The sequence below is a fragment of the Fistularia commersonii genome, chromosome 23 (genome assembly GCF_037954325.1).
Source record: "Fistularia commersonii isolate RoL2024-O1a breed Wild chromosome 23, RoL_Fcom_v1.0, whole genome shotgun sequence".
In the NCBI taxonomy this organism is placed as follows: Eukaryota; Metazoa; Chordata; class Actinopteri; order Syngnathiformes; family Fistulariidae; genus Fistularia; species Fistularia commersonii.
In genome coordinates, this window is record NC_141306.1 from 2823417 (window position 1) to 2845955 (window position 22539).

At 43.5% G+C, this 22539-nt stretch overlaps 1 protein-coding gene across 3 annotated transcripts; it reads left to right on the top strand.

Moving 5' to 3' along the window:
* Nucleotides 1–30: 30 nt before the first annotated feature.
* Nucleotides 31–22187, top strand: ptpa (protein phosphatase 2 phosphatase activator). 3 transcript variants are annotated; one of them, XM_086170842.1, is made up of 10 exons: nucleotides 31–90; nucleotides 941–1047; nucleotides 1145–1231; nucleotides 1571–1696; nucleotides 3153–3270; nucleotides 3839–3938; nucleotides 4888–5012; nucleotides 6299–6399; nucleotides 15359–15466; nucleotides 21608–22187. In XM_086170842.1, exons 1-10 carry the CDS (start codon nucleotides 66–68, stop codon nucleotides 21680–21682), a joined length of 972 nt encoding a protein of 323 aa, XP_086026968.1. In that variant the 5' UTR covers nucleotides 31–65; the 3' UTR covers nucleotides 21683–22187. The 3 variants fall into 3 exon arrangements, with proteins under 3 accessions (XP_086026968.1, XP_086026969.1, XP_086026970.1); XM_086170843.1 differs by lacking the exon at nucleotides 15359–15466; XM_086170844.1 differs by lacking the exon at nucleotides 1571–1696.
* The last annotated feature ends 352 nt before the right edge of the window (nucleotides 22188–22539 follow it).

The window sequence follows — 22539 nt, forward strand, 5'->3', positions numbered from 1 at the left end:
GCAGTAGCGAGCCACACGTCTTGAAACTCCTCACAAAAGCCGCGAAGAAGAGCGCTAGCTTCGCCATGGCGGAAACGGAGCAGCAGTCAGGTAAACTCCTGTTTGTGCGTGTTGTGCGGGAGCTACGGGACGCTTCCGCCGCCGTGCGGGCATCAGCACGGTGCCGTGCGGCGGATGCGCGGCGGAACCGCCGGGCAGTCGAATCCACTGCCGGGGCGGGAAGCAAACCGTCACGTCGGCGCCGCGCAACCGCCAGAGCTACAATGTTTATGTCCCATCCATGGAAGTTGAAGGGGAGGATGCTAAGTCTCTTATCCGGCCGGGCCACCTTATGTTAACCCTCTCGGTTGTCTTTTAAAGGTTGTCCGACTGCCAAGAATAAGAGTGCAGTTTTTAGCGGTGTAAACTATTTTTACATAGATAATAACTAAGCCTCCACTTTCAGCCTTAGGTGTTTCAGTCGTCTGGTTCTGGTTTGTTGTCAGTCATTTCAAATGCATTCACGACCGGGTTGGCTGCTTTTTAAAGCATTAAAGTTCTTCTTCTGTGCTAAACTTTTTCTTCTTTGTGTTTCATATTATTGTTTGTCAGACTTATCAAAACCTGGAAGCGCCCCTCCATTAATACATGTTTTACTGATGTTTAAGGAATCTTTACTTTTGTTTTAACTCCAGATCAAAGAATCTCAGGAGTTGCAATCAAGACACACACACCCACACCCACACACACCCACACACACAATGCAATTCACTAGTTAGTCATGGGTTCAGAATATTATCCAAATGATACCACGATCCATATTTTCTCATTACATTGATTCTCTACCTTCCAGCTTCACCTCAGCCAATCATCTGCCTCCTCTGTTAGGACGCCATTGAGTCCCATTATGTCACTCCACCACTCACGTCACTTGTTACTAAGAAGTGTGTCCTTGTTTCAGCTTCCGCTCCTGAGGATGAGGCTGTCACGGGCAGCAGCGTCGCGTTTATGGTCCCAAAAAAAGAGATCAGCATGGTGTCCGACATGGGCAAGTGGAAGCGGTCACAGGTGCGCATGTTGAGGATGGAAGTGAATTTCCTTTTCTGCAAGCTGTCGTTATCTGTATTATCTATTCAAGACGCCACTGACGTTGCTCTGATTGCAGGCGTACGCCGACTACATGGGCTTCATTCTGACCCTCAACGAGGGAGTGAAGGGAAAGAAGTTGACCTGTGAATACAAAGTATCCGAGGTGTGTGTTTTTGTAGTCTGTTGCCTCTGAGCAGTGTATCTGGGATTAAAATTTCAGGTGAATGGATGTCCAGTTACACAATCAACTTATCAGAAGGTATATGAACTCAATGTTGATTGTTTTTGATTGGCCATCGTTTCATCGGGGCGTTTGTGTGTGTGTGTGTTAGATTGAGAGTGACTGAAAGAGTGAAACAACATTGTTTTGAGTGCAGCTAAAGCAGAAGAGCACTTGAAAACTTAACAAAACATCTGGCATCCCCACCAGCAGTGAGAGCAAATCCCCTCTTCACACCATCTGAAACCCGAGCCGACTTGATGCCTTTTGTTGTTCCGACAGACGGTGAAAAAGTTGCTTGATCTTTTGGAGACCTTGGACCGCTGGATCAACGAAACCCCTCCCGTCGACCAGCCGTCACGCTTTGGAAACAAAGCTTACCGAACCTGGTTCGCCAAGCTCGACCAGGTTGGCATTTTCCCGTCGGCCCCCACATTCCCTCTTTCGTACTACTCAACGTCGAGGCTTGTGCTGATTTAAATGCAGGAAGAACTCTGTGGTAAATATCCATCTATTGCCAAATGTCCATTTACTAATCACGTTAATTTCTTTAGTGAGCGGAATAAATTGGCAATTAATCACCTTTTTGCAAATCAGCACAACAGATAAATCCTAAAACAATTCAAAAATGACGTTAAATAGAGCGATCAATTTTCTAATTGTCACAACAGATTACCTGCATTTTGCCCAAAAGAATCGTCTTTCTGTCAACCAGACATGACGTATTGATTTCCAGAACATCACCTCATTTTAGTTTCACACAAATGAGCATTAACAGTAAAATGATCCGCACTATCGCAGGGATATTAAAAGAATTTAGAATTATCTGTGCTTATAAATGCATATTGTAAATTCTGGCATACAAGACTCGACTTTGCGGCTTTTACAACGATGCGGTCAATTTATGGATTTTTAAAATGAAACAGTTTCGGCCAACCCACTCGCATTCACAATAATTCCTCCGATCGGCCGTTTTGCGCTTTTTGCACACACACCGATCATTAAAAAGACACACAGAAAAGCATTTTAAGCGTCTTTCGAGTTGAAAGCGATCAGTCTGGCTGCGCGTAAGTTCAGCCATCCGTTCTGAAGAAAAGCATTTGCAACCGGTAGTTGTAAATGTTGCAATCATTTATTTTATCAAAAGTTTTCAAAGAATTCACATGTTTCATCCCTTATCTGTCTATTTTTATCCTTGTTGGTCTCAGCCCACTCTGTCCTGCGTATTTTTGTTTATTTTTGTTATTGCTATTGTCCCTTTGTTTATGTTCCTATCCTTGTTGTTGTTTCGGTTGTCTATTTTTACCCTTCGCTGTTTTTTGTTTTTTTTTCTCCATTCTGTTGTGACGATGTTGTTGTTGTTTACTCTGGTGTCTCTGTTTTTTATTGTATAATTTATATAATTATATAATTTAATTGTGGATGTTTTTTTAGCTATCTTCTAATTGTCTTCAAATTTTATATTCATATTTATTGATGCTATAACTGTTAAGCTGCTGTGAGAAAATAATTTATTTGGGGATCAATAAAATTTATCTCATGTTTCAACGGGGACACCTGCAGCTTATTTACGTATAATTTCTTTTTTCTTTCAAAAATAAGTAGATGCGGCCTATATACAGGTGCACTCTCTACTCCGGTATTGATGGTAAATGTATCTGCATACGGTTGCATCTTTTTAAATTCTAGGCCGAACAGCAACCGCCAATTGGCCGTAAATACGAATCAGTCGCTCCCAGCTGATTTCAGCAGTGTCCCTTAAATGTGTCGCGAGAGCCGATGCACCCTCCGGATCCGGCGCTCTCCGCCGAGCGTTGTGTCGACGTCACTCGGCGTCTCACCGGTCGCTCTGCTGTCTGTGCAGGAAGCCGAGGCCCTGGTTTCCACGGTGCTTCCCGACGACAAACAAGCGGCGGCGGCGGAGATCGCGGTGTATCTGAAAGAGTCCGTGGGCAATTCGACTAGGATAGACTACGGAACAGGTACCGGCCTTTTTTAAACTAAATATGTACATCTTTTCCCTGCAAATCGCTTCAAAAACAATCAAAATTACACAAGAATCTATCCAACTGATGACAGATTTAAGTTAGATCAGCAACGCCGTGTTATCGTATTACTGTCAGATCCAGATAAAGGCTCTTAACTGAGGAAATATACTGCTCAAAAAAATAAAGGGAACACTTGAACAACACAATGTAACTCCAAGTCAATCACACTTGTGTGAAATCATAGTGTCCACTCAGGAAGCAACACAGATTCATTTTGACTTGTTTTAAGGACATTACATCAAAGTTGGATCAGCCTGGAGTTTGTTTTTACACTTTAATTTTGAGTGTGATTCCTAATCCAGACCTCCATGGTTTGATACAATTGATTTCCATTGATCATTTTTGTGTGATTTTGTTGTCAGCACATTCAACTGTGTAAAGAGCAAAGTATTTCATAAAAATATTTCATTCATTTAGATCTAGGATGTGTTTTTTAAGTGTTCCCTTTATTTTTTTGAGCAGTGTAGTTTGCGTTCAGTGACACGACCGCCGGTGTTTCCAGGTCACGAAGCTGCGTTCGCCGCGTTCCTCTGCTGTCTTTGTAAAGTTGGAGCTCTGCGCGTCGACGACCAGCTGGCGATCGTGTTTCAAGTTTTTCACAGGTCAGTTTTTTTTTTTTTTTTTTAATAAAACACGGATTTGTTTATCATGAGAAAACGCTATTTTGTCCCGGGAGAAAAAGGAAGGCCCGGTACATCACGGGGAATTTTTCATCTTTTTTTTTATTTTAATGTGCGGAAGGCCCTTGATTTTGGCAAATGGCCGCTAATGAATAAATGTTTGAAGGATTAAAGTGTTTACCACTGATATCAAACCTCATCCACAAAAGGAGTCAACGACCATCCATCATCCATCGCGTAGTCTTTTTAAGAGTCATTTGAAAGTGGCGTTTTTCATCATTTTAACTGCATAACACTGCGGCGGCGGTGAAACGGAGCCATCACATTTGATTTAACTGACTTTTTTTTTTTTTTACCTTTTAAATCCGCGCAGTACAAAAATTCTTTCCTTCATCATTTTTGAAAGCTGTAAAGTCATTTATCAGAAGGGAGTATCTTTCAGAAGGGAAATCTTCTGGATTCGCTGTCGAGCCGCAGTCTCGTACCAAAGGCCATTAATAATATCTCGGTTGTTTTGAAGCCAAAAAATGCAGAACTTCACAACTTCTCACCTTATCACTTCTCGCCGCCCTCCGACCCCGACGACACGCCTCTTTATCTCACCCAAGTCGACGACAGTTTCGCCGTTTATCCCGTCATCACGAGCTCTCACCCGCCTTCAGCGGGAACTTTTTTCGTCTAACGGCGTCCCAACTCACCACGTCCGATGTACCCGAGCCCGACGAGGTTCACGAAAGAGAAGGGCCTCTTCCTTATCTACGTATTTACCCGAAAAACCCCTCGCGAAATGTTATCTGTAGCTGCAAAACCTTACCCATGATAATCCCTTTGGAATTCACGCGAAAAAGGAGTTATCCTCGCATGGCTCCGAGGCCCGTCATGGCGTTTTTCGAACGCCGAGCTCTATATTTTGTCGCGTTTTGGTCGGCAGGTATCTGTCTGTGATGCGAAAGCTCCAGAGGACCTACAGAATGGAGCCGGCCGGCAGCCAAGGCGTGTGGGGACTGGACGATTTCCAGTTTCTGCCCTTTATTTGGGGAAGCTCCCAGTTCATAGGTGAGACCGCCGCCCCCTCACACACACACACACACACACACACACACACACACAGACAGACACCAGGCTGCACATCGATGTGGTTGAACGCAGCTGGAGCCAAAGGGTGTGTGTGTGTGTGTGTGTCCCAGTGCGGGACCGCGCCTTTGTGAAAATACAGTAAACCAGCATTTCCTTTGCTTTCAAAGACAAGACTCAAAAAATGAAGTCTTCCTGTTTTAAAAAAAAAAAGAAAAAAGGGCGAAAGATGATCGATTACGTTGAAATAACGGGAATCGCCGTCGCCGACGGACGTAAACGTGAGGGAGAAAGTACGTACGAAAGGGTTTTCTCTCATGCTGGTGGCGCGTGGTGTTCGGGGAAGTGCTCAAATTTCACAAATCTTCATAATCAGACCGTTGCTTCCAGATGTTTGAGTGCTACCCCATCTGTGCAAAAAAAAAAAAAAAAAAATGTTGCATAAGATTCAGTGTCCACAATGCTTGTTGATCACAGACCAGCGCTCTGTGTGTGTGTGTGTGTGTGTGTGTGTGTGACCAGTGAGCGAGATCAGGCCCATCACAGATCCTGGTTCTTTAACTTCTACGCCCGAAGCTCCGCCATAAACATTCACCTTTCTGTGCTTTTCTGAAATTTCCAGAGATTTTAAACTCTTAAGCCCCGAGCGGCGACACAAATGAGGTTAAACCCCCCAGAAAAAGAAAAAACGCTGACCGCGGCACTTTTCGTGCCGTCGGCTCCTCCCGTAATTGGCTTTGCGTCGGCAGACTCGGCCGACGAAATGACGCGGTCTGAGTCGGCGCGGGGGGGGGGGGAAGAAATCCAACTCATCCGCCGTTTCGTCGAAGTTTCTCACCCGAAACGAGCGGTTTCGGATCTACTTTCTCGAATCGCGTCCGTTTTCCGAGAAACACGGGAGTCTGAAAAATGTTCACCAACAAACAGGGCGCCGCTGAATGACTCCTCGTCGTCTAGTTTCCATCCCGTCCCGACGGAGGCGTTCCAGTCGTTCGTCATCCACGAGTAGAAACGTCCGAGTAGAAAAAGGCGAACGAAGCCCGGTTGAAGATCGGCGTCTCTGTTTAAAAACACACACACACACACACACACGAGAGAGAGACGGGAGCGGCGTACTGATCGCAGGCCTCGTGTCGGGATAACATGATGTCATCGCGACAGTGATAAATGATACATCCCTGCGGCCGGAGGAGAGGAATGACAACGGGTTGGTTAACAGTGACATCTAGTGGTGAACGGGTGAACTTACACTCCCGTCTCCTCCTCAGACCACCCGACCCTGGAGCCCCGGCACTTCCTGGATGAGAGGGTGGTGAATGAGCATCATCAAGACTACATGTTCCTGGAGTGCATCAAGTTCATCAACGAGGTGGGAAACCAAACGTGTGTTTTTTTTTTTTTAGACGTGTTTTTTTTTTCCGCCCAACGCCGTTCTTTCGGAAAGAGGCGACCGGTCGCGGCGGTGACCCGTGGATCGACGTCCTTCGACGTAAACGAAGCGGTGACTTTATATTAAATGGATAAACACAATGTGACATCCAGACACGGCGACAAATATTGTTTTTTTTGGATAATTTTTACCCCCCTTCTCCTCCTCCTCCTGCATTTTCATGTTGATTGTTGTCAAATTTGTGGAAAAAATGCTTTGGGTAAATCATAAATCATCTTAAAAGACAGTAACCCCCAAGAACGTCACACAAAAAAAAAGGGACGAAAAATAAAGACAAGGAAAGTAGCGAGTTGTTTCCAGACATAAAATAATAGTTATCCTGTGTAATTTAAACGTCATATCAGGTGGGACGTTTCTATTTAAGATTTAAACGACACTGTTTATTTCCACGCCACTTTTTTTTTCCTCCAGTCAGAGGGTTTTTCCTGATGGTTTCTTTTAAGAACTATTTCCCTTCCGTCCGTCCGTGACCTTTTTCAGTCTGAAAGCTTTTTCAGTGAGACAACAGGGATTTACATGGGCTTAAAAAGACTAAATTGATACAACAAACCAATAACAAGACTCAGAGGAGAGACCGATCCACGTGTTATTAAATCCTAAACGACGAATAAACAATTAGAAACATGTTTCCGACACAACAAGACTTCCTTTTCTTTATCGGCGATCCCATATTATCAATATTTCCTTCCGAGCCGCGCGGAAGACGCGCCGTCACAATGCGATCCTCTAACTTTATTTGAAATTATATTTCATCTTTTGTGAGTTATGTTTCGCTTGCAGATAACTTTACGCGCTTAAGGGAAGGGAAGGGAAAGGAGGGTCGTTTTATCCACATACGTATCGATATAAATCGGTCCTGTGTACGTGAAGGCACATTGGACTGATTTAGCCGTTGGAAAGAAATTGTAGTTCTGCAGCTGAATGTGGTTTTGTTCAGGGGGGGAAAAAAAAGACGAGGGGGGCGGCGGGCGGGCGGCGAGCGGGCGGGCGGGGGGGGAGCAGATGGATTCTGTTGGTCGGCTGCCAGAGCAGGAACTGTGCGCTTTGTTTTTGGTTTGTGGAGGAAAAGGAGGGGAGGGAAGTAGGGGAGGGTGTTGGTTGAGCGAGCTACATCCTTTTCCTCCTTCCCACTCAGACACGCCGCCTCCTTCCCTCCTTCCTCCCTCCTTCCTCCCTCCTTCCTCCCCCCCGCGTGACCTCTCCCTCCTCGCCACGCTCATGAAAGGATGCTGCTGTTGTGTCAAGAGGGGCCTCCGGGTTTCTCCTCATCCGTTACTCCCACTTTTCAGTTTTTTTTTTTTTCTCCCCCGTTATAATTTTTCGAGGGGAACATTTTTGTGGAATTTCTTAAAATTGGCTCCGAAGTCCACTTGGACTCGTAGGTGGCCTGATTAGAAACGGGAGGTCAGAGGTCGCTCTTACTCACAAAAACTCTTGTTTTGCCATAACATGCTTTCGACGTGACTTCATACACTGATCGCGATGAACGTCTAATCGGATTAAAAAAACGTAAAAACATCAACTTTAATTAAACATTGTGTTTAAAAAAAAAAAAAAAAAAAAAAAAAACTTGTGATCTTGACCAATTCGAACACAGAATTGCCGGGAAATCTTAGCAAAATCATTTCGGTTTTGACCCCCAAAACACAAGGGGGCGCTTTAGAAAAACGTGTTATCATTACATTACATTACATTGCATTTGGCAGACGCTTTTATCCAAAGCGACGTACAATAGAGGACATAGGGACTGCAAATACACTTGCAAATACACGATGCACAGGAAATATACAGAACAGTAAGCTTGGGGTTAGTGAGTTGTTTTTTTTTTTTTTTATCATACCAGAAAGTTTTTTTTTTGTTTTTCAAAGCTCTCAAAAAAGAATAACAGTCTTGAATTTCAGTGAACCTTCATTTTATCGTACAAAATGTAGAATTTGTCTCAAATGGTGGCTCGTATCCACGTCATCAGCATAGATTTGGAGTTATCGCTTTCTTCTCTTTCACTTTTTCCCTTCTTCCGGCGAAACCGTACGAACCAAAGGACGAAAACGGAGAGCCCTTCTCTGGAAGCGACCGAACGGCAGCTCAAGATGTTTGACGAAACGTTAAGCGCATAAAAACAGGCTCGCCTCAGGTATTTATCGGGCCACGACTCCCGAGTTTGGGTGAAACGGCGAGATACTTTTCGCTATCTTATCTCTCGCTAAATCTCCTGACTGCTTCACACGATGTTCTTTTCAAGCTAACTAGCCCTCCCCCCGCCTGGCGCGGGGCAGGTAGCGCTCCGCGTTTCACCCCGAGCCTTCGCGACGTTCGGAAAATAACGACGTAGCGATCGTCCGAGGTCACCGAACCGATCGCCGGTAACAAGTGGATCCTAAGAAACGACGCTAAGCTCGGAGAACATCCTCCTGCTTTTCAGCTGCCGAGGCGGTAAAATCAGCACCTCGCCGTCGCTTCAAAACATCGCTCAATTATTAAACCTGCTGTTGTTGCCTCTGATATTCCCCGTCATAAATGCTGCATTTGACCTTAAGTGGTTTCACATTTTTTAGTCCGATCCGATCTAATATTAATGGCGTGTTTGAGGATGATAGCCGTTTCTTCGATCGTACGGCCGCCGTTCCTTTTCCAGCTCTCGATCGCCGCGTTTTACAGCTCAGCGGAGAGATTTTCAGGGTCCGATCCGAGCGGGTGTTTTCTTATTGTTGTCATTCCGCAGGGACGACATTAGCGAGGCAATTAACAATAAACAGATGAAGACGCGTAATTCCAAGGGAAACCATGTGAGATCTGCTGTCGCTGGTGAAATGTTTTCATACTGGCTTCAACCGCCGCCTTCCCAGATGGTTCTTTGTAACAAACAATCTTCCACGTCCAGAATAATCCGCCCGCTATCATCCTGATAAAAGATCTAGACTTCTTTTTTTTTTTTTTTTCCCGTGAAGCCGGCTAACCGAGTAAGCCCGGCTTTTGCCCGAAAGAAAGCCGAAACCTCAAATCTACAACACGGAAAGCCATAAAAGGGACGGTTCCAGGCTCACTCTATTACTAAGTCTCATGGAATCATTTTTTTTTTTTTTTTTTTTCAGTCCATAAAATTCTCCCGGAGTTTTAACAAGGAAACAGCGATGGAGCTCGATCTCAAACATCCAAAGTGAACAGCTAATGCTTATTCAACGCAATAAAACTAGGAGGGCACGAAAGCATTGTGTATGTTCACGTAAACCAGGGTTGGGCAAACTACGGCCCGCGGGCCACATCCGGCCCGTCGGGTCTTTTTAATCCGGCCCGCAAAGATCGGTGCAGAATCCATACTTGATGTGAATGATTGAATGATTGGATCAATGAATGTGGCAGCTCAAACTGGAGATTATTTAGTTTTTGGAGCTACTTGAGTATTTTCCTGAGCTGAATGACACAGATTGGTTTTGTGATTTAGCCTTTAGCATCAGAGCCTTCAAAACCAAGCTGGTTAAAGCAAATGCAAGATCAGTCCCAAATGTACTGTTAACAAATGCGTTTTTTTTTTTTTTTTTTCTTTTTTTAAATGTATCTTATCTTGTGCTGACCCGGCCCGCCTAAAAGTCAATGCCAAAAAGAAGATCGCCGGATCTGAAGGTGGACATTTCAGCCAAAAACATGGTGTTGCTTGTTCATTTCGTTAAACACCGGTCTTTTTTAAACCTGGATTATAGAAGAGCCGACGGAGACCCTAAGCGGTTGAATGGCGGTACCGATGTTTGGGCGGAACCTGCAGGAAAGCTCCTTTGTGAGACTTTTGAGCGTTTCGCGAACTCGAGGTTACCTGAACTTGTGTCTGCAAAGTCCGACTAACTTCTCACCGCCTTTTTACTTTTTTGGGCCCGAAATTATTCCTCAAACATTGTGAACGTTTGCCTCGGACCTTCAATCTCAGAAATCCAGGCTTCCCCTTTAGGAAGAATAAAAACAAAAATACTCTGAATGTGTGTGTGTGTGTGTGTGTGTGTGTGGGGGGGGTTGGTCTTCAGTCATCAAATGTTAACACACCGCCACGAAAGCCATATTGAAATCATTTCGTGAGACTTCCTCTCTCCAAGCATATCATTATCTCCCGATTTCCGTTGCCAATAAACCCCCAGAAATCCAGCGATCAATCAAAGCGAACGGAGACCCGGGAGCTCAACAAGTTTTCTTCTGTACCCTTGTTACCTCGGCGCTGGCCGCCTAGATTTGTAGCCTTTAACTGCGAACGTGATCTCTCCCAATAGCTCGGTCTGTAAATTTTTAATCGAGCCAATTACCGCAGAACAAACGGGATTAAAAGGAGAATCGGGCAACGTGTCGTTTGAGTTCCCCGTTTATGGGAACATTCCTCCTCCGGTTGCTTTTTTTTCCCCCCTCTCGTCATTCTCACTCCCAAGTAGGTTGGCAGGTTGTTGCCCACGTAACTATACTGCTCAAAAAAATAAAGGGAACACTTGAACAACACAATGTAACTCCAAGTCAATCACACTTGTGTGAAATCATAGTGTCAACACAGATTCATTTTGACTTGTTTTAAGGACATTACATCAAAGTTGGATCAGCCTGGAGTTTGTTTTTACACTTTAATGTTGAGTGTGATTCCTAATCCAGACCTGCATGGGTTGATACAATTGATTTCCATTGATCATTTTTGTGTGATTTTGTTGTCAGCACATTCAACTGTGTAAAGATCAAAGTATTTCATAAGAATATTTCATTCATTTAGATCTAGGATGTGTTTTTTAAGTGTTCCCTTTATATTTTTTGAGCAGTGTATTTACTCACTACGTTTTGTAATAGTCACGGATGCAGATGCGGATTTACACGCTCGGACCGCCGGGTTCGCCAGGCGGTAACGTTTGGAATAAGAACGGCCGATAACCTTTGTACAGACTTGGTTCACAACATTTGAACCCTGCGTCCGTGCTTTATTTTCAAAAGAAACCCGTCGGATGGAAATTATCGGATCCGGTTGGCTTGAAAGTTCTCATCGTTAACTGTTTTGTCTCTGAAAAATACCTTTATTTGCATTATTTCTGTCGTTTCATATCTTCGAAGGCTCGATCCGCTTTTCAGTAACCCGTGTATGGTATGGAAGCAAATATTTTTATTACTCTCTAAAAAGTTGGCTGACATGTTTTTCGCCCGATTTTTATGAAGGCTAAAATTCCTTCATTCATTATTTAACATCTCAAGGGTTCTCCTGAAGCACACGTTTGTGGAGAACATAAAGAAGACCTTGATTTCAGTGCAATGGCAAGGAATTATTCCACCAATAACATCCCGTGTTTACCTCTGACATCATACCACGCAGCCGGCAAATAGATGTTCCTGGTAAATATTAAATGTGTAACTTTACAACTCCCAAGTCACCGAGAATCATTGTTTTTATTCGAAATCCTGATGAGGATGTTAACGGAACCGCTATTCACTTCCAGACACTCACAGAAGGGGTTGTCATCTCATTAGTATTGTGCATTTAATGATTAAACATTATTTTCTTTTAGTCTGATGCGGTTATCCGTAGGGAAAAAGATCTCGGTGAATATTATGACAAAAACGCAACAAAGCAGTTTGGCTGGTTTCCCCGCAGGTCGGTGTGTGCAGTTGGCACGCCGAATTTATTCATCCCGTTATCTTTTTTTAAGCCTCCCACCAACGTGAGACGGCGTTCAAAAACGAGACGGGAGTTTTTAAAAGTCGAGTTCAGCGGGTCGGGATCGGGAACCGGGGTAGGCGGTGTTGAAATCCTCCCCCCGGCAGAAACATTACATTACATTGCATTTGGCAGACGCTTTTATCCAAAGCGACTTACAATAGAGGACATAAGGACTGTAAATAACACTTGCAAATACAGGATGCACAGGAAATATACAGAACAGTAAGTTGGGTTAGTGAGTTTTGTTTTGCTTTTTTTTGTTTTTTTGACAAAGACGTACACAAACGTACACATACTGTATAGAAACGCAGTCAAATGTGGATGTGGACGTTGTCGAGACGCAACTTAGGCCTCGCCGCAAAGCAGCCAAACCCCTGGTTTAAACCGATAATTAAAATACTTCCCGACGTCTCCGATTTAATTGTAAAAGCTGAAAAAACACGACGGATCCCCGGTGGCTTCTCGGTCCCTCAAACTAAAAAAAAAAAAAAAAAATTTTTAAATCGCGTTCTCAAGTTTTGTTTGTCATCCCGGACGGACACCCCGCCACATATGCACCTGAGTATATTCCCTTTTATTCACACACATGTGGACAAACCCCTGCTCTTATTTTTTAATTTCACACACAAGGCTCCAGTGTGCTTGCTTGCTTGCTTGCGTGCGTGTATGCATGCATGTGTGTGTGTGTGTGTGTGTGTGTGTGCCGTCCTAAACATGAGTCACTTCCTTCCCCACATGCTGCTGTGAATCACTCCTTCCTCCAGGGAATACGGGCTGTCTCCACCCCCCTTTCCTCCCTCTTCCATGCCCTTCCCCCATGTGTTCGCATGCGAGGCCCTGGAAAGTGTCTCGAGCAGTGGGGGTGGGATGGAAAAAAAGAAGGGGGGGGGTTTTTTTGCTAGATTGATGCCCCGGGGTCTGGGTTTGGGTTCATTTGCCTCTGGGGTGGGAAAACTGTATAAAGTCTGGGATTCATTCATAAATTCATCTATTTAATCTTTTCGATTCCAAACTATATATCGTGCGTAAGTCGGCGCACATCCAGGCTGATTCTGGTTTTTTTTTTTTTTTTTTTTTAGTTCATAGCCGCTATAACAATCGGCCTTTTGTTCTGAACATTGTTCTCAATACTCCCCGTACACCTTTCATTCATTATAATCAATCGATATAGTTGCGATTAGTAATTTTACCGTCAGGATAGTTTCGGGGCGCGGTTGTTGTCCGTTTTTTTTTTTTTTTTCGTGTTTCTTCCCTTACATAAGAGTAAACCGAAACGTCACGTTGGAGCCGTAATTAAACGGCGAATATCACATGTATCGGAAAAGACGTTATCACAAGGCGGGGGGTGGGGGGGGTAAGCACAGCTGATGCACGCCTCAAAGGGTAAATACAGTGTCAAATTTTGCCCGCCCTCTCCCTCCCAGTGTATTTTAAAAATGCAACAGAGGAGCCAGGGACAACAATAGGCACCGCATATGTGACGCAGGAGTCTGGGGACGTGGTGTGACCCTCGCAGGGACGCAACCAGACCCGGCCGTCTGAGTCAGCCAGACGCCGGCGAAGCTTCGGCATTCATCGGACGCGCGTGTAAAACCCAATGTTAAACCAGTAACCCCCGGATACACGCCGATTTCTGCTCAATTTAGAAAAATACAAAAAAAAAACAAACAAAAAAAAACACCCATTCACCAGTTTTGATAGCGAACTCATATTAACAATGATAATAATCCTTTCAGGAAAAAGGGGATGAAAAAGACAAATTGAACCAATGACAAAGACGCGTATCTGTTAAATGCTATATTTTCCATTTTAGACGTCATTAAAAGATTTTGCACTTTAACCCGTATCTGACGTTTGCTAAAGAAAAAAAAAGTGTAAACTTTTTGTTTTTTTTTTCCTCCACAGGATAAAAACGTACACGTTTCTTTGTTATGTTTTGCCAATAAACTACGACTATAGGGGACTAAAAGATTTTGCACTATAACCCGTATCTGACGTTTGCTAAAGAAAAAAAAAAAGCGTAAACTTTTTGTGTTTTTTTTTTCCTCCACAGGAAAAAAACGTAAACGTTTCTGTGTTATGTTTTGCTAATAAACTATGACTAAAGGAAGCTACGCTAGTAACAAAAGGTGGAGGTTAGCATTTTTGATATTCATGTACATTCTGTCTATTTTAGTATCAAATACAACAGTTTTGTGCATTTTATTCATTTAAAGGAATTTGACTACATTTTTTTTTTGCGAGGCGAAGAGTTTGCACGCGTCAGAAGTTGTGAATATTTTTGTTTTGGTCTACCAGCAGGTGGCACTGAAGCTCCGCTTTGCATCGCAGCTCCAGCGCTCTTCTTGGCTACTTCTGTTGCTTTACACGCTCATTGCTACTCCTGTTTTCTCATTTTTTATTTTTATTTTTAAATGGGTACGATAACAAACATCACACAACATGACTGTTTTGAATCAAACATTTTTTTACAATTCGAAAAGGAGCAACAGATTGCTCTCAAAACAAAAGGAATTGTGCATATTCCAGCGTATTTAAAGGTCACATTGATTATTTTCATCTCAGGTGGTTTTATCTTTAGAAATAATTAGCCACCAAAATGGCCTCTTTTTACAATTTAGAATTTAGACCTCTTTTTCAGATCATTTCTTGCAATTCATCCGTGGCATTTTCCCTTGTTTTTGGAAACCAGAGATTTTTCTGAGGGGCAAATATGTTAGCAATTTAGTAACAATCGGGACAATTGCGAATAAATTGAGAAGTTGAATCTAGAAAAAAAAAAATCCAGACCCTCAAGAAAATAAAAAATTATTCAATTAGTGTTTTTTTTTTTTTTTTTGTCACAATTAACAATTAAGAAGTGAGTTCTCTGCAATTTTATTTAAAAAAAATATCTCCCGTACGGGAACCCCTGATCTGAGTAACCTCGAAAACGTTTCCGTTCTGCGTCGGCGTGCGACTTCTGTTCTCCAAAGCTCTCGGACTCCGTGAAGATCCGAGGCTGCCGCTCTCCATAAATGACGAGACTCCGCATTTACAACCCGTATCACTTCGACAACCGCCGATCTGATTAATTAAAAGTCGGACGGAGCTTCTCGGTTTGAGTCCGGACTCGTCCTCGGCCGTTCTCCGCCGTCGTTTTTATTACGGTTCGGATGCTGCGCCGCAGACGCTTGTCATTTCTCCCCTTCTCTCTGGTCTGTTGTGTAGATGAAGACCGGTCCGTTTGCAGAGCACTCCAACCAGCTGTGGAACATCAGCGCCGTTCCTTCTTGGTCCAAAGTCAACCAGGGCCTGATCAGAATGTACAAAGCTGAGGTACGCCTTCCTCCTTCGCTCCGTCTCCCTCGGCAGTCCCAATTATTCCTCGACTCAGCCGTCTGATAAACTGCCGTGTGGAAAATTAAGTTCTCGACGGTTTTTCGGCGTCGTTTCTGACCGGGGAAAAAAAAAAAAAAGAAAAGGTAACGAAAAAAAACAAACATCGGGAATTTTCTCTTTCAAAAAAAAAAAAAACAACTTAAAAGTTCGCGAAGGCGATGCTGTGCTTTTACTTGTTAAGCAAACAAACGCGCTTCTCTTTGCACGCGATGCCACATTTAATAAATTCCGGAGAAAGCGCCGGTGCCATCCTCATGTCTGATGCATGTCGCTCGTGCTCCGGTTCGAGCAGCCGGGCTGTTCTTTATTAAAATGAATTCTTTGTCACAGATCACTGCAAATTCGGTTTTTGACCAGAGTTGGAATAACTTATTAAACTCCGCAAAATTTTGTGAATTGTGCCCTTTCGTTGAACAGTCACCTGAACAGACTAATTGGTTCCCCATACAGAAATGAAGAGCATTAATAGTGTTTGTTGAGAACATTTGCGTTAAAGCAGAAAGTTACGTCAATAATGAAACCGCTATTTACTATTCAGCAGTTTACTTCCCCTCTGAGGGGAAAAATAACCGTTCCAAAATACGGCTTGCGTAGCTGTCAGTTTTTTTTGATCGATGCGGTTTTAACGGTGATATTTTTAAACGGGATCGTTGAATGTTTTTGCGTTAGAATTCTATTGTGCAATGACACGTGTCGGCGATGCCCCTCCATCAACGTATAAGCTAATTCCCAAGCTAATCGGTGCACGGCCGTTCCGGCAGCTAATCATATCAATGTTTTTATTCCCCTTATTTTCCAAGAGTAAGTGTCACTTTATTATTATCACCACGCCAACAAGCTGAATTTGTTTTCATTATGCCCACTATATTGCATTTAGCGCCTCAGAGCTTAGCTTGCTATTCAGCCTGTTGTCTCAGTGAGCTCGCTAGCATGCTGTAGCTCAATGAAATGCTAGAACACATCAATGTAATGCTAATGTTAGCATAATTAGATGTACATCTGCATGTTTGGTGTTTTGCTAACTCTTTAGCCAAAAGCTCATTTGACTTAATCTTGATTTTCTCTGCCTCAGACTGTCTACATAGAAATTCTTTTATTTGTTTCCCCGCCAGCATTCACGCGTCAGATCTGTAACCGCTCGTGTCAGTGAGCCATGTCTGCTCAGAGTTAAACATTTAGGTGATTTGCGGTGACTCGCAGCAAATTAAGACGTTATCAGCAGATAGAAAAGACTGATAAGGTAGAAAATATAGAGAACTGCTAATTTTTGCCTGAAAATGGGAGAAAAGGCTCCTGTGGAGGTTTGACCTTTTTATGGCCCATAGCAGTCATTATTACATGAACGGCACTACGATCTTTATTTTGAGTAATTTGTGTAATCTGATAATATTACTAAAACTAACATATTTATGATTGTAAGACATTTGGTTGTTCCTGATAGAGATTGCTAAGCTCTCAACATAAATGAGTCATTTCAGTTCTTTCCAGTTTGCAATAACCTCAATTTAAAAGGAAATGTCGGAGTTATGAGGCTGATGCGATGAGGCTATCGGGTCATGGATTAATATTTTTTTGTCAAAAACAAAAAGTTGAACAAAAAGTTGGGTTATTCATTAAACCACCACCCAAGAAAGGCAGATATCCGAGGATTTAATAAGCACCGACAGCTTTTAGTGCGATAGCTCTCTTAGCGGTAGGATTCAACACAATAAAAACACTACATTTATTTTATAAACATGCATTATCAACATGAATAATGCACATTTATTAACTATATATATTAGCTTGAAAGGAGCCTTCTTTAAAGACGCGACCATGTTAAGCTAAAAGCTAATGTTAGCTTTTAGCTGTTAGCTAATGTTAGCAGAAAGGATGCGTGAAGGCAATGCGTCTCTTTAGCATTAAATGATCCCAGCAGGGGCATTTCTGGGATTCTCTGTGACTCGAACCCCTTTTCACCATTTCCCTCCCATTTCTGATCACGCGATCGAAGAAATCATCGCCGCCCTCGAGCCGCGGTCTAAAAATCGACGTCGGTGACCTCAGCCATTTCGATAGCAGCCATTGCACTGCGGACAGGGCTGGCGTGTTTTTTTTTTTTTTTTTTTTTAAGAAATAATGCCTTGTTCTTATTATCTTTATGCTTATTAGCTTTTTGCACAAAGAGGAGTTGCAATCGTGTGACACACTGCATATTTGCGTGCATCGTGTTTGCCTATTCAGGAAACAATGACGCCCTCCAGCATTAATTTGAATTAATAGCTGAAATAAATGCTCGCGTAAAACATCCATATATCATAATGTCGACTTTTTTGTTTTAAACCCCCTGTTTTCGATTAAATGAACTGTATTTAGATGTTTTTTAGATGTCGTGATTGAGTGATCAAATTGATACGTTTGCTTTTTTTTTTTTTTTTGTAGTTTATTAGTTTTGTAGTTTATTGTAAAGCAATGAATCCTTTGATAAGCTGTCCAGACAGACAGACAGGCAGACAGGCAGGCACACACACACACGCACACACACACACACACACACACACACAGGCATACACAGACAGACCCGCTAAAGTCAGACGAAGCAGTGCGATGAACATTTTTAGCTGCACTGGGCCGATTTCTCGCCCTGTGAAACCCCAGCCCTCACTCTTGCCTTTATGTAACAGTTTTTACAAAAACCCCTTTTTAGCCCGTATATATTAATGGCCGTAGCTTTTGAAAAAAAATCCAAATGAATCGCTGAAATCCACCCGGAAATGTGTGTTTATTATATTTTTCCTTATAAAGAAAGATTGCCCGGCTTTAACAATTGGACAAGCGGCATTCCCTGGTACGCTCGGTTTACACTCATATATGCCGGCTTTTTTATTTATTTATTGTCTTCAATTCTCAAATTCAGCTAAAGTTGAGTAACACTTACAGGAAAACAACTCTCTCCGGCCGGAATCTTGACTTTCTGAACTAGATTTTCTCTCAAAGCCTCAGCCAGATTAAGAAAACAATGTTGTCTTGTTGACATGACATTTAAGAAATGATGCAATGCCAAAAAAAAAAAAAAAAAAAAAGAAAAACCACGGCAACCATCTTTTTGTTGTTGTTTGTTTTTAGAAGCGTAATAGTTAAAAAAGATTTCAAAAAAAAAAAAAAAAGTTAAAAAAAAAAAACAACCAGTCCTTTGCATGAGAGAGGAGCGAGGCAGGAAAGGGTTAAGAGTGGAATGGAGAGAATGGAATTGTGTGTGTGCGTGCTTGTGTGTGTGTGTGTGTGTGTGTGTGTGTGTGTGGCGGTTGGGGGTGGGGTTGGGGGGGGGGGGGGGGGATGTCTAAGCCCGTTCTCCCCGCCTGCATGCCCACATCCTGTGTTTTCCAGAGCAGCCTGCAAGTCTTCCCAAAGAGCTGAGGGGCCAAGCTGTCTGCCTCCCCCTCCCCCCTCCTTCTCCTCCGCCGTTCCCTTCATTAAATCCTCCCCTCCCTCTGTCCCGACCTTCCTCCAAGCCTGGAGCAACCATCAGCAGACTCGCATTCCTTGCTCCCTTTTCCTGGCCCCACACAAGGTTTCGGGTAGAGCCGCGCGAGGCCTAGAAAGAGAAGCAGGCCGGCGGAGAAGCGTCCCGATACGAAGCAGGCCGAAGCAGGCGCTGTGTTTTTACTCCTCCCCGGCTCGTATCTGTTCATCCCAACGGCCCCCGCCGGTGTTGTTTTACATATTTTAACCAATTTACTACAAGTTGTGGAAGTGTTTTTTTTTTTTTTTTTTTTTTTTTCATTGCCCCCCCCCCCCCCTTTTCCTCTTTAGTGTGTCATAGGGTTTTTTAAAAAAAAAAAAAAAAAAACGTGAGCGGACTTGAAATTTTGCTGTAAAAGAAATTCATCCCAGCGAACGTCATGTCTGGTTTAATACCTATCCAACCCGGTTTTTCTAGGTTATGTGAAAAAGCGGACGGTGTTTTTAGGGGGTTTTATTCTGTATTTTTCTTTCCCGTTTATTTCACCCGGCCAAAAACTCATTGCATTGGATTGATTTTTTTTGTTTTTAAAGATTTTCAGCTAGAAATCTAGTTTGGTTTCTCCAAACACTCCCACCAAGTTTAAGCCAACTTGACATTGCTCTGTATTTCTGTCGCCGTACCCGATGTCCTGTGTTCAGATAAACTTTATCATTCACATAATACTTATTTTTTAACATTCAGTGTTACGACTGAAGAATCATTGGCATTTTTTTTTTTTTTTCTTTCTGGCCTCCTGGAGAAACTCCTCTGATACAGACTCAAAGTCCGGTTGGGTGTTGTAGTTTCTTGCGTGTGTGTGTGTGTGTGTGTGTGTGTGTGTGCTGATCTCGTACTGCGTAAGTTTATCAGCCTTTGATGCTGCTTTCTCCCAGTCAGCTCTGCTACGTTTAACCTACTTCCAAGAAATCAATTCCTCCGCCAGGAGCCGAAGCCGACACGTAGATTCTCAGTTCGGCGAACAGTAAAGTTGAAAAATCAAAAAATCCGAGCAAACGTCGGAAGAATTTGTCCTTGTTTATCTTGTGATTTTAGCCCCTCATCTGCGATAACGCCATTTATTAGGCCGGTTTTAACCCTTTCAGATAACGGCCGTTTGACCTGTCAAGGTCTTTGACTGTTTAATGATCCCCGGTTGATCGGACGCGTTCGCGTCGATGTCGTACATCTTCACACAAAGGTTTTTCGAGGCGTGTTGTTCCAGCCCAGTTCTGCCCCGATGATCATGACTGACATTGTCACCGTCTCAGCGCAAGAATTTCAATTCCTCGCATCCCAAAGCAAAGACTTTGCATCCCCGCCCCCGAGGAGACGTGACCATGTCGGTTTGCAACAAAGACCCTCTCCTGAACCGATCCGGATCTTTTTTTTTTTTTTTTTTTTTTCTCTATGAAACGCAGCGAGTTTGCCAAATTCTCCGGACTTGAACGTATAGGGTCTCGCCCCATAGAACCATCCCACCGGAGTAAATGCTGATTTTCATGCACCTCCCCCCCCGAAATGCACTCGCGTGACGACCCGGACCCGATACGAAAAGCAACATCTGCTCATTTCTAATGTACACACTTTATTTCCATGCTATCTTTTCCTCCGGTCTGAACTCTTGACAATGTCGATGTATTTTATCGGTTGCAGCCGACCCAAGTTTAAAGATGGTGGAGCCCTAAAAGTGTGGGAGCCCCAACAAAATGGGGCTCCGTCAATGTAGCTTAAATTTGCTTAAAAATGCTTAAATTTGGGGCAAAATCTGACTTGAGAAACGCTCTTCTTTTGAGCAATAATCCAATGGTGTTTGGATCAGATGTGCAGAAATTGGCCTCCATGTGGGTCTTGTTTTTGTTGTTGTCGAAACTCTGAGATCAATCTGGATGTGATGATTATGTGATTTGTGCCGGTAGTTTGTAGAAGGACTAATAGCTCAAGTGTTAGCCGCACCCGTGGGTCCTTATTGATCCCCTGCAGACGCTGAAAATGAAGCTGAAGTAAACAGTGGAAATACTTGAGCCAAAATCTTTAAAAAAAAACACGCTAATGTTAACATCGTAAGCCGTTTCCATCCGTAGCTGGTTACCACCGAAAACAAACGGATTCTTTTTGCAACGGTTGTGACTTACATTTGAAGCGCAACGGTGCAATGTTAATGGTTCTTAGCATGTATATTTAGCTATAGCCAGCTAGGTTAGCATGACTTATGTTGCTTTGCCGTTTATTTAAAAAAAAAAAAAATTGGTTATTTTGGCGGCGTCTTCTGCAGGCTCTCCTCAAAACAACACGCTGACAGTCAACGGATTTTCTTTCAGATACACGAAAAAACCCTCTGTTACTATTCCAGTCGATTGCACAACAGCTTTGGCACTACAGCCTTTTATTTGCGTGTTCGCCGTCTTCGAGCCGATCGGATTATTGCCATTTGCTTGTCTGTGTAACTACAGCGGCTTCCAACCTGTCACCTCAAGCTGTTTTTAGCGCCATGTCAGTGCATATATTTGGATTCAAAGTGCTTGTTTTTTATTTTTCTTCATTGTTTTCATTTTTGTAATTTCAGTCCCTCTCTGTTTTGTGCTACCATTTTTCAGTGTCTGGAGAAGTTCCCCGTTATCCAGCACTTCAAATTCGGTAGCCTGCTGTCCATCCAGCCAACCAAGCCTTGACACTCACAAAGGAATGCCACCGACACGATGGAAAAACCAAAATCCCAACACCTCAAACCAACAGTTTTCCCTTCCTTCTGGCAACCTCGTGCACAATTACTGCAGCTTACAAAAAAAAAAAAACAACAAAAAAAACCAGCCACAAATGCATACTCACATGTGCAAGCATGTTCGTGAAAACCCGGGAGGCTCTGTTCAGACCCGGCGTTAGCGTGCGTTAGCGTGCGTTAGCGTCTTGAGGGACGACCGATTAGCATCCGTCACATCCGCCTCTAGCTTTCCGCATCGCTCTCATCCGAACTGTTTCCGTTTTGTCTTCTAGAATCGTAAATTTTACAGCCGTCGAAATCCGCGTCACGATTGTTATGGCTTCAGCATCCGACTTTCAGTCAAATCCCCGCAGAACCAAAGTGTCCCAGGTGGAGGTTTTGGAACGGGCCGTGAGGAAGGCCTCGCCGCGTCCGGACATGGATGATTTCAGTTTAACAATAGTAATTCGATCGCCCCCCCCCCGGCCCCGAAGGCGGGAAAAACACATCGATCTTTTTCCCGCCGAAAGTCGGCGGCGCGATTATCTATCATCAGATTGACCACTTTGTGTACCAATGAAAATATTACGTAAAAGAGAGACATCATTCATAAACAATTGACTGTGTAGCTCCAGTCAAGAGGACATCTGTTTGGAAGATGTTGTTCTGCGGATTCAGACGCCGTTACTCAGACCCGCGCCGGTCTACGAGTTCCCGAACACAAAAAAAAGGCCCGATTAGGAACCAGCGGGAACCCGTCCGGACTCAAATCTGGGCTCGGCCCAGTTCGGCGACCCGACCTGCGTTCGTAGCCCCTCGGCTTCCGCC